This window comes from Pseudorca crassidens, chromosome 4, assembly GCF_039906515.1.
Source record: "Pseudorca crassidens isolate mPseCra1 chromosome 4, mPseCra1.hap1, whole genome shotgun sequence".
Lineage (NCBI taxonomy): Eukaryota > Metazoa > Chordata > Mammalia > Artiodactyla > Delphinidae > Pseudorca > Pseudorca crassidens.
The window spans coordinates 146,442,382-146,454,969 of NC_090299.1; the positions used below are offsets into that span (position 1 = coordinate 146,442,382).

The 12,588-nt window shown below is 40.8% G+C and overlaps 1 protein-coding gene across 1 annotated transcript in view; it reads left to right on the top strand.

The window, feature by feature from the left end:
- GPRIN3 (GPRIN family member 3) overlaps positions 1-9,712 on the top strand; it is a 70,735-nt gene extending 61,023 nt beyond the window's left edge. Inside the window, exon 2 of the mRNA XM_067736970.1 lies at positions 1,606-9,712. Coding sequence (XP_067593071.1) covers positions 1,720-4,068 — 2,349 coding nt within the window. The 5' untranslated portion in view covers positions 1,606-1,719 and the 3' untranslated portion in view covers positions 4,069-9,712. The remainder of the gene's footprint in view (positions 1-1,605) is intronic.
- Positions 9,713-12,588: the final 2,876 nt, after the last annotated feature.

Sequence of the window (12,588 nt, forward strand, 5' to 3'; positions counted from 1 at the left end):
TTTTAGAATTTACATAATCATACACAAACACATCTGTACACACCCACATAACACATACATATGTAGTGTTTTAGGTCATTGTTTTACAGAAATGAAAACATGTATATTCTTCTCTGTACCTTGCTTTTCTCATTCAGCCATACCTTGGGGAAATTTCTCCCAAGTGAAAAGTTATAGTCTAATTAACTGTTTATTTTAATGGTTGTATAATGCTGTACCGTAGAGCTTTGTCATGATTTATTCTGCCTTCCCACCTAATCAAGGAGATCAGTTTATTTTGAATCTCTTGTCTCTACAAATAGTACTTCAATAAACATACTTGTACGTATATCTACATATGCTGGTATTTTATTTCTATGGATAGGATCACTGAGTCAAGGACGTGTGTATTTTTAGTTTTAAAAGCAAAACTGAAAAAAAAAAAAAAAAGCAAAACTGCTTCCCTAAGAAAGCTGCAACAATACACATTTGCACATACAATTAATGAAAATACTTCCCTTCACTAGATCTCCGCAGGCCATGCTGTTATAACATTTTTTTTAAGTTTTTGCAAGTGCAATTGGTGTAGAGTAAAATCTCCTTGTTACTTTATTTGCATTTCTTTGAGTACAAATGAATTTGATCATCTTTTCATAAGACTGTTGGCTATTGGATTTCCTATCTTGCACACTGTTCCTTCATATTCTTTATCCATTTTTCCAGTGGATTATTTTGTCTCCTTGTACGTTTTTAAGAGCTTCTGCTGTATTACAGATATTTTTGCCTGTCCTCCAGGGTTGCAAACGTTTTTAAACCTATCGTATCTGTTCGTCATCTTTTGCCATATGCAAAAATTTTGTCATTTTTTTTTTTTTTTTTTCTTCCGCCATCTTCCCCTACACTCATTCTTCTATCATTTTTAAGTCACCTATGCTGATGCTTTCTCTCATAGATTTTGTATTTTCTGCCTTTGCCAAAAGAAGCCTTCCTACCCTGCCCCTGGGTTACATTTATGATCCTACATGTTCTTAACAGGATTATTTGTTTATTTATTTTCCATTTTAACCTTCAATCTCTCTAAGTCCATCTAAGATTTATTTTTGGAATTGGTGTAAGATAAAGATCTGGTTTTCTTTTCTTCTGGTTGAATAGTTTGCCAGCCCCTTATATTAAATAACGCATCCTTTTGTCACCAAATTGAAATGCCTTTTTTATCATATATTGAATCCTCATTTATATCTGGATCTATTTCGAGATATTCTATTCCGCATATCTGTTTAGGCCCATTTCAATACTTACTCATTTGATTACAGTAGCTTTATAGGATTTTCTGATACCTGGTAAATCGGATTACTCAAATGAGGTAGTTATCAAGTGCATAGGTAAATACGTTAAAAACCTATTTGCTAGACAGCGATGGGATGCAAGCAGAAACTAATATATCAAAATAATACCTGTATAATTAAAATAATTTTTCCAGAATCTTTCTTCCCAAGATCTATTTTTATATCAAGAGATATGGGAAGAGAAGTTTTCATGGGCTTATGAGATCTCATACAAGTGACAATTTGGTGTAGTTTCAATCCGCAAATACTGTATTAATGGTACTGTTTCCTTGATTCACAGATTGGTCCTTCAGAGGAATCATCTCTGATTGCATCTTCACTGTGAGCTACGACTGCTTCCCAGTGGGAGCGCTGCTCAGGGGAGAGCTCTGAGATTTTCCCGAAGAGAAATTCCATGGGGACTGTACCTGACCCTCTGCGATCGGCTAAAACTTCCCTGATTGCAGCTTCTGGAAAAGAAGAGGACCTGGGAGAGGTTCAGGCTGCTTCACCTCAGCCTCAACCAGCCGTCCTGGGTAGGAACACCAATGGCCTTTCTGGCACTCCTGCAGAGCCAGACCTCAGTCCCAGGACAGCTGCTGAGGCCCTGATGCAGGCCAGTGAGGATGAGGCCGCGCAGCCAGCCATGTCGTCTGCTGGCATTGTCAATGAGGTGGGGAAGGCATCGCCCACGTTCAACTCTCCTGGCAATACCCAGCTGCCAGGGAGCAGGGAGCCCGCAGCGCCAGCCCCGTGTTCTGCGGCAGGAAAGGATCTGATACACGTAGCATTCACCATACCAGCCAATCAGCACACCCACCCGGCCATCCCAGGGGACCAGCCCAACTCCAGCCTCCCATCAGGACCTGAAGACACCCTGGTGAAATCACAGAGAACTGCAGACGGAGAGCAAGCTGAGAAGTCAAGTTGTCCGGTGGGAGGGATCCGTGGCAAAGATCAGGTGCCCGCTTATTCTCCTTCTCAAGAAACAATCCAGGGAATGGTGCAACCTGCAGATACAGCAGCCAAGGCGTTCAGTCCCGCCTCTGCTCCTGTAGGTGGACCTGAAGGGGCAAGGCAGCAAACCGTCTGCGATTCCCAGACAAGGTCCTGTGAATCTCCAGCCAGAGAAGTTAGATGTTCGGAGAACAGACCACCCTCTCCCACGACCTCAGACCCCCAGGCCGTGACTTCGGTGGCACCCCAATCATCCCACCTCCCTAGCGAAGGGTCGGTGTTTCCTTCGGATCCAGAGAAGATGCTGCCGCCAGCACAGCCTCAGGGGGCAAGGTTCAGAGAAGTGAGTACGATGACCAGCCAAGCTGAAAATGAGATCAAGGAGGTCCCCCCCAGGGCTCAGCAAGATGCTGAGGTGCAGGCGGTGGCCAGTGTCGAGAGCAGATCAGTGTCTACCAGCCCCAGCATTCTCACTGCGTTCTTAAAGGAAACCCCCGCTCCAGAGCAGTTCGAACAGGAGCAGCTGCGTGTCGTCTGCCGCGACAGTGGCCGCGTAAGCCACACGGTGGAGCTGTCTGCAAGCACCCCAGCCCCCCGGGAGGCGGGTCAGTGCCTTGGCATCACGCCAGAGGTGCACATCCAGTCAGCTGCAGCTGTTTCTGCAGCTTTCCGGGGGGAAGGTAAATCAGCGAGCCTACCGGCTGAGGTCCTTAAAACCTCATCAATCCACGTGGCATCCAGTAACGCTCAGGCTACATGTAAAGAAGATGGGAGGTCAGCGGGAATGACCCAGGTGGGGCAAGAGCCCGCCTCTAGACAGCTTTTGGGTACTAATTCTACCTCCCTGAAAGCTAGCCTCAGTGACCAGATTTCTATCAGTGCAGGATGTCAAGCGGAAACAAGTCACGGATTAGGGAAATTTGAAACGAAGCCATCTGAGTTTGCAGCGGAAGCCACCAATGGCCACAAACCGGACCCAGACTGGAAACTCTCCAATTCTTGTGGCCCTGCCAGCAGAGCTGACCAGTCTGGGAACTCGGATCTCACGAATCAAGGGGACACAAGAGAGAAGAAGCTTGCATCTCCTCAGATAGTAAGAGAACAAGAATCTTCTGGCACCGATATCCTGGACCCGAGGGCAAGGGCAGAGGCCAAAACTGTACTGCTCAATCCTAAATCCCAAGAAAGTAGAGGCACCGCCTCAGCTGCCAGCCCTACACCCTCCCCAGTTAGGAGGAGCCAGGAGGGCGGCGTGGAAGAAAACAGACAGCCCAAGACAGCCACCAGCCTAAGCCTGCCGTCTGATTCCATGGGGGACTCCAGTCCCGGTTCTGGCAAGAGAACCCCTTCTCGCTCCGTCAAAGCCAGTCCCCGCCGGGCCAGCCGGGTCAGCGAGTTCCTCAAGGAGCAGAAGTTAAACGTGACGGCAGCTGCCGCCCAGGTGGGACTCACTCCGGGAGAGAAGAAAAAGCACCTGGGTGCTGACGCCAGGCTGCAGTTGAAACAGTCCAAGCGTGTCCGGGACGTGGTGTGGGACGAGCAGGGCATGACCTGGGAGGTGTACGGCGCTTCCCTGGACCCAGAGTCCCTGGGCGTCGCCATCCAGAACCATTTACAACGACAAATCAGGGAACACGAGAAATTAATCAAATCTCAAAGCAGCCAGAGCCGGAGATCCATCTCCTCGGATACTTCTTCCAATAAAAAGCTCAAAGGCAGGCAGCCCAGTGTTTTCCAGTCCATGATGCAGAACTTCCGACGGCCCAACTGCTGCATTCGTCCTGCTCCTTCTTCTGTATTAGATTGAAAAGGAACATGTACGGGAGCCCTTGTGTGCTTTCACGGTCTTCATAGATAGCCCTCTGTCTATGTCAAAGCTTAGTGTTTTCTGAGAGACCAGGAAGAGAAAGCATTAACTTGAGGAAACTGCTGTTAAGGATTGTGGCGTCCTTGGATTGGGGGTCCATAAATAATACATCATTTCAGTTTGAAAGAAAGAGAAGAAGCAAACTTCACTGAAGGTTTACGACCTTAATTAAGAGGAAATAACATTCAGTGGGTTTTTTACTATGATGTTGCTTATAGAATAACATGATCATTCCCCGTGTCATTTTGTATTACTCACTCAATTTATCACACTGTGGTATTTCCATTAAAATCCCTGCTTTATATTAAAAATAGCAAAAACACTCTTAGTGAAAACACGGTTATACTTTCTAGTCCATTGCAATAAGAATGCTGATACCACACAAAACTCAAGTAGGTGGTGAGAAATACCATGTAAAAAATGGAAACAGGGCTTCCCTGGTGGCGCAGTGGTTGAGAGTCCGCCTGCCGATGCAGGGGACACGGGATCGTGCCCCGGTCCGGGAAGATCCCACATGCCGCGGAGCGGCTGGGCCCGTGAGCCATGGCCGCTGAGCCTGCGCGTCCGGAGCCTGTGCTCCGCAACGGGAGAGGCCACAACAGTGAGAGGCCCGTGTACTGCAAAAAAAAAAAAAAAAAAAAAAAGGAAACAAATTTGACTCATTCCTCGGCCAGAAGATATTAAAAAAAGCATTTAAATGCATAAAATGCCAAATATGAAGTCATATTTGTAAACATCTGCAGATAACCCTTTTGATGAACCTTGTTATACCCGTTAATAAACGTAAGAAAGTCATATTAGGAAAAATTAGCACAGCATTTGACTATGATTACTGCCCACATAAAACATGAATTTATATCTACACATTTTCCTGCACTGAAGGAAAGGGTCATCTCTGTGATTGTAACTAGATTAAATTCATATTTCCTTACCCTAGAGGAAGTACGCGCGACTGAATTCTTGAAGAGAGTCCTCAAATTATTGATAATGCTAAATCGTATGTTGTTCAGGTGTTCTCCGATGACATTCTACTGAGAAAGTTATGGTTCTGGTAAGGAATTAGAAATAGCCAATTACCAAACACGTTTTTCTGTGTTGAAAAAAAGAAAGCCTCCTGAGTAACAAAAACAACAGGTTTAACTGAAACTCCTGTAAACAGGATGCATTTTTTTGTTTTGATTTGGTTCAGTAGCTTCTCATAGAAAATGGAGTCAAATAGAAATGAGCTCGCTTACTGTTTTTGTATGTAGGCTAATATCGTCTAATTACTTACGTCTAATCTGTGGTAAAAAGGTAACCTCTGCAAGCCTCTTGATTTTAAGAGAAATACCATCATATCTCATCCTTCAAACCCAATAAAAGAAGCCGCCTTTACAAAAACATGCTTTGAGCTTTGGGTGGGCTTGGTCCTTGAGAACACAGGCACCTGTTTGAGCTGAGCCCTCTCCTGTCTCCATAAGGGGAGCGTGTCCCTGGGGCCCGTGAGTGCTGTGCAGGGCACTGGGCTGGGGTGACCAACAGTGGCTTGAGTCAGGGTAGTGAGGAAGAGGGGAGTGAGCGAGGGTCCTTGAAAGGCTTCCCCTCCTGGACTTGCAGGGAGGTTGCTGGTTTCCACCTTGCTTCTAGAAAATCACTGTTAGAGCTTGGAGGGGCCCTTGATTAGCAGTATTCTCTCTCCAGAGATTCATAAATGCCATTTGTGCAGTAAATGCACAGTGTCTGTTTCGGCTTTTTTTTTTTTTTAATTCTCTTTTGAAGATTCTGAATATATGGTGGTGCTTGGATCTCATACGTAAGCTTTAACACCACAGGCTACACTGGACATAACCTAAATTAGTAAATAGACATTGATTGCTTTCAAAGCCATTGGACTGTCGATGAAGCCTGTATAAGTAGACCAGTCACAGCATTCTCAGAGCCGGAGAATGGCAATTAGAGTTGTTAGACTTGAAACTTACAATGAATTTTTTAATAAAGCACATGTTTCAGTTTCTCACCGATTGGCCTCTAGTAAAAAGGCTATCTAAAGTAGAAATTACCATCAAATTAGCGGCCAAATTATTATTAATGAATTGAGTCTAAAACTCTCTCTTTGGGCCTTAAATACCCATGTGTCGTGGTGTTCATGTCACTTCTGTAGAAGATGCCTTTGCCAGTATGTAAACTCCCCCTGTCTCGCTCACTGGCTGTCTCCCTCACACATGCTGTGTACACACGGAGAACACCTTCTGTACACAGTGGCAGCTGTCAGCAGTACCCATTCCAGATGGGCGGGCCCCAGGTCACCCTCTGCTCTGAACTGGCTGGAACAGGCTGTTCCCTGCATTAAAATAGGAGGAGAAAAGGAAGAATTCAGCATCTGGTAATAATATTTGTTTTCATGAGTTTGGAGTAACCACATGATTTATATAAATAGTAAAAGGAAACAGAGGCTGAAGAGACTTGTAGGCACTGGTCACACATGAAAAATAAATTAAGAAAATTCAATAAATTAAAACTGAATTTGGTGTTGTAGTTATGCCCCTCAAATGAAAGCTTAATGGGTGATGGAGTCACTGTAGCTGGTTTTCTTTGGGACTGAAGCTAACCTTGACTTCTTAACCTTTAATTTTTTACTTTCGATCTTCACCACGCTCTAAAGACTGTCACAAAATGTTACAAAAGCTCTCTTCTCGCTTACTGAATCTTATAGAAGGGACAGCTTTGAAAAACAAGTCACAGAAGTAGCTCTTCCAGTGAACAGGAGCCCATTTAAGACGGCAGCGTTTCCGCATTTTGATCCCCTAAGGACCCTCAGGACAAAACCTTGATTTGAAAACGTTCTTTCACCTCCATCTGTGGCACAGCGTACACATTCAGGACATCATTTGTGGTTCCGTAGTTTCATTCAACAAATGAAGTTTCAAAATAATTTTCATGGCACAGTCTTTGAACTTGCTCTTCTTTTGCTTACCTGCATGACACACATTGGGTTAAAAGCTGTTTCTCTCCTTAATTTCTTTTAGTTATGTTTTGGTCCTTTTTAATGCATTTTAGTTGTTGATATAAATGGAGGAGATATTTTATTAAGTAAATAAGTATAAGATATTTTTTAAACCAGTAGCAAAAGAGAGATGAGTTCGAATATCTAAATGTTTAAAATGTGAAGATGCTTACCCAGTGAATATTAGAATTTTTAATTTAAATAGTGATTTTTCTATCTTTATGACTATACGAAAAATGTGATCCCTTCAACTGTCATATCTATGTATCTCCAGTACTTTTCTAATTATGTCTTTCTGGATTATTACCCGTGATGCCACAGACCAGCTACTTTCTATACAGTAAAATCCTAATTAAGCTTTGTGTTTTGGATCAGTGGTATAAGTTAAACATTTTGTTAACCAGAAAGTTAACCAGAAACCTTTTTGTTTGCATCCAAAATTTATAAAAATATTTATAAAAATTATTACTGTGTTTTCCTACCTTGACAAGTCAGCTATATTGACTACAATTTGATTTTTGATGACGTTTAATCTATAGAATTGTCTAATATTTATTATTTTGGATACCATTGTTTTCCATGTTATAGGTTAAATATCATAATTGAAGTAAATTGGACTGAATATGCATGTGTAACGTATACCTAGAGGTTGAATTTTGGAACCAAATTCTTAATAAGAGCTTATCTGAAAGTAGATAGCAGAAGAGGAAAACAGCTTTGGGTTGCATTTCAGAGTATCAGGGTTTTATAGTTCCCAGCTTATTCTAATGTTCTTCCTCTCATCTCTAGGAGTTCCTATCATTCGGGGAATACCTGTATATATACCACGTGAAGACTAGAATACGATGTGACTTTAAAATTTGTTTACAGAGGACATATATGAGTATGCTGTTAATGTAAATTGTTTGGTTCTGTTGTATCCACTTCGTTACCGTTTTGCTGCCAAAATGTGAGAAATTGTCTTCTCTTCCTCCTACATATTGTGCAAGTGTTAAAAAATGTGTCCATTTCTAGTACCACATAATTTACCACATCCCTTGTCTACTTTTTAAGAATCAGTATAAAGAAAAACAATACATTAGGGTAAGATTTGCATATATGTGTTTTTACTGAAAATTGGGCCCTTGTAGCCTTGTGTAGGCCTCTACCTGTCTGACTTACTAATCGTCTACAATGCTGCCATGGAGATGGCGCTGTTTACTCTCTCCAGCTTTGTCCTAAGTGGTATTTGAGAAATGAAGCCTGTGAACTTCCCTTTGTGATAGTAATACAATGAACTCAGCAGTATCTCGGATAACTGAGCTGACCGTCTTGTCTCTACCCCTGTTTTGTCTACACCGTGAATCACAAGTCTTGCCCATGTCTGCCTCAGTGTTTGCTATTTTATATTCATATCTGAGCATTTTGTTTTCTGTTAGCAATGTTCTTTGATTCCATGTATGGCCCCTTTGGTTGAATCTCTCCACAGGTGGGTCAGCTGCTGCCACCTGCAAATAACAGGTGATATGCCGAATCTCCTGTCCATCTCTGTAACTATATCCTTCTTAATGAAATTCTGCAACCGGCTGAGTAATTATAAATGTCATCTGTGCAGACACATGGGCTTAACGATGTCTACAAAATTTTAGACATTTTTGCAAAAGGGAAAAAAAATAGTCGAAAGACTGAAACAGATTTCCTTAAACTTTATCCTATGCTTGGAAACAACAAATTCTCCTTGGCTACAGAAATAAACTTGATTTGCAATAGCCAAGGACATAAATGAAGTTGGATGGAGGTGGAAAAATTCTGTCTCGCCATCAGTGACATCTGCCCGAGTTCATTACAGCTGCTCTTAACTGTGAACATTCACCAGCTAAACTACTCACTAGCCACAACCAGTTAACCTCTCTCAGAGCAAATCCAATACATCTGTATATATGTGTAGATTAAAAACAACAACAACAAACCCTGAAAAATTACTGTTGGCTATTAGGTAAATCAAGGTGATAATTACAAAGGACATTGAAATAACAGCAGGCCTTGGTGAAATGACTGTGGAGGCCAGAACGGTGCAACAAGATGTTATTCCCAAGTTTGGTGTGTTTTTTTTTTAAGACTCAGATATCTCAGTTACTCATCATGAGAATAAAGACTGTTGATAATGAAATTAAAGCCAAGCAATAATGTGCCCAAAAGAGGCAGTTATACCAGCAAGTGCATCTGTCATGGGCGCACCATTATATAATTATGGTTTGCTCCATTAAGACTGACCGTAACCCACAGGGTAACATAAGAAAAGGCATAATGTCTGCTTTCTTGCCGGAAAAACTCGTTTAGGAGCTCCATAAAGAGGTACAGCACTCGTGAGCGTTAGATTTTATGGTTAACAGCTCTGTCTTAACCCTAGCCAAGACCGAAGGAATCACCAAGAATCTTGCTAGCTTAAAACTCAAGACAGCTCCAACCTGAAACTTGGTTGAAATGGAGGGTTAAGTGTCTGGTAATTACTCTTCCTGGACACTAGCCTGTAGGAAAGGAATTCAGTTAACTCTGCCTAGAGGATTACCAGCCTTAGCTATGAAAAAAAAAAAAGTGTTCTCAAATGCAAAATAACTAAAATGAGAGTACTCATATCAAAAGGGGCCTGAAATAATGCCTTACAGAAAATGATGTTCCAGATGGGCGTTTCTAAATACTAATTCTTCATCAAGTATCCTTTTGGGTTCAAGCTCAAAATCGATTGGCTGGAATAAAGATCACATATTTTACACTTCAGGAAAAGATACTGATGATCAACCGGCATGGTGATAATTATGACGAGAGATACCCTGGTGACTTAAGCGTGTTGAGGAGAATTAAATGTGGGAGAAATGCTAACTTCTTTCTCAGTCTCTTAAGATGTGGGTAGGTCATCGTCTTACTTCAGGGTGAAAATGATAGCTTGATTTTTAACATTGCTGCTAGCATGACCCTTTGTTCCTCTGAAAATTAAATTATTCTTCAGCAAAACTTCTGAGCAGTTAAACTTTTTTTTTTCTGGTTCATATTGCTTTTGGGTTATGTAACAGAGCAAACTATGAAATGAGCAAAGGGGGCTTACCCATGTTTATCAGTATCTCTTAATGATTTCAGTTTAGACTTCTTGGCATTTATTTTAACCACAGCTTTGAGTAAATTATTTTCCATAATGCTTTCTGTCATGTCTTAAGATGATGTTGGTAGATCAGGAGATTGCAGTATTACAATCATACTCCTCAGTCCCTACAGGGGAGGAAAGGCTAATTCTTGTTTTTAAGGGCATCTGGAAATACCTTTGCCTGAGGTCGAGAAAGGTCAACAGGGCCTGAAAACTCAAGAAGGAAATATACTAACAATTACTACTACATTTCTAAATGTATTTATCTCTGCTGTACTAACGTGCGAACGCTATGTTGTGCATTATTACACTGTAGTGGTTGTGGTACGTCAGTACATTCTGTAAGTGTGTACAGTCTGTAAGTCGTTGGTTTTCTATTTTTATGTGTAGAAAACAATAACATACTGTATCCCATTTTAAGGCCAAGCTCTGTCATTAGGTAGGCACACAGCTGAAAGTGAATAAAACCAACACAAGTGTGTGTGTGTGTAGGTGTGGGTGTGTGTGGGTGTGTGTTAACTAACAGAATTTGTCCTTTCATTTTTGAAGGTCAGAAATGGCTGTTGTTTTTTTCTTTTAATCCTCCCCAAGAGTAGATAACATAATTATCACAAAGGTTGAACGTAGTCATCATTTCATTGGCATGTTACTAAATACCAGGGCTAAGTCCCCACCCTTAGTCACAGGTAAGGTCAGTTCTTTGACCACTGGGTTGATTTACATTGCTCACACATCTTCTCTGTGTTAAGTGTGTGATTAGGGTGTACATACTATGGGTGTGATTGTGTACATACCTTGTATGAATTAACTAAATCTTCAAAGCAGTGCAGGAAAGCAGGAAGAAGAAACAGTTGTTCAAAAGCCTCAAAAGGGCTAATCAATGTGTATTGTCATTTTCTACACATAAAAATGTATACGTAACAACTGTAAATAGCTTACCCACATATACATGCACACATAAATGCATTTTATTCATACTGGTATATTTAAATCAATCACGAATTAAAACAACTAATTGAAAACTGCATCTTTTCATGACTGTTCTGTTTTACATATATTAATATCAGATCAGATGCTCCCCATTAAATGGTGTTACTCCCTGGTAGCAGATTTGGCGCTTAGGAAAGCCCAGACCCACTGAGTCACGAAAATCTAGTTGGTATCTTACTGAGGCACAGACAGGTACTTGAGCGGCTTCAAAGATTGAATGCTGTTCTTTAAGCACCTAATTTTATATGTGGAAATGTCAAACACCAGGGAAAACCAATTATGTTTCATAGACTTCATTTGTGCATTTATTAGTATGTTTATTTGCACAGGCTGATAAAAGCCCTACATTTTAGAGACGTATCCCTAGATTTCAAGAGTGTATAATCGAAGTGAAGCACGGTTGCAGGCGTTATTCTCTTGAGATCAGCAAAACAACGTTTAGCAACGCCAAAGAGAAGTCATAGAGTAAAAATTTTATTTTTTAAAATTATAGATGATGCTGGTAGAATAACAGGATACTAGCAATTAGGATTTCCTTAAGATGGACTCAAATGAATTACTGTTATTGACAACAGGTGATACTGTATGGACTGGATAACAAGATTAGAGTCATTAGCCAGCAAATGCCAACACTGGATGACGTTTGTCAATTTATCATAATTCCCATCAGTGAATCGATGTTGTTTTAGTTTCTCTCATTTCTTTGAAAAGGAAGTACTCTACTAGACATCAAAAAGTCTGATCTGGTTCCTAAAACCTAATACGATTTGACCCTGATCCCTTGACACTAAAAATTATGTTGGCTGGATATTAGGTTGAAGTTATGAATAGAAATATCAGAATTGCCCATTAAGAGAAAATTCTGTGTGGCAAAGTACAAATATAACCACTTCTCAGTAGAAAGTTAATAATACCATTTAACACATATTCATATTTTAAAGACTGAATGTGCCATCTTTATATCTTAGATTTAAAAAGAAAAGGTTAACAACCATAAGGACACTACGTTTACAACTATAGCTAGCTGTGTTTTTTAACTACTAAAAACCTTCTTCTTCATAAGAGCAGCATACATGAAATCTTGATGTCAATATCTACTGTTGCTTAAAAGATAAATTTATGTAATTATTTTGGAAGATAGGTATTAATTTAAGTGCCAACCAGAAAAATTATAGCTGTCAATATAAGTATCATTTATGTGTGTAAATACTCAAAAGAGAAAGACCCAAACTGTAGTGTGATGTTAAATCACTGAAGAAACGGTAATATTTAAAATGAAATTCCATTTATGAATGTATCAACATTAGAATCTAAAGTTATGTCTTTTCATGATGTTGCTATACAAAGGTCGTTAAATTGCTTATTTAAG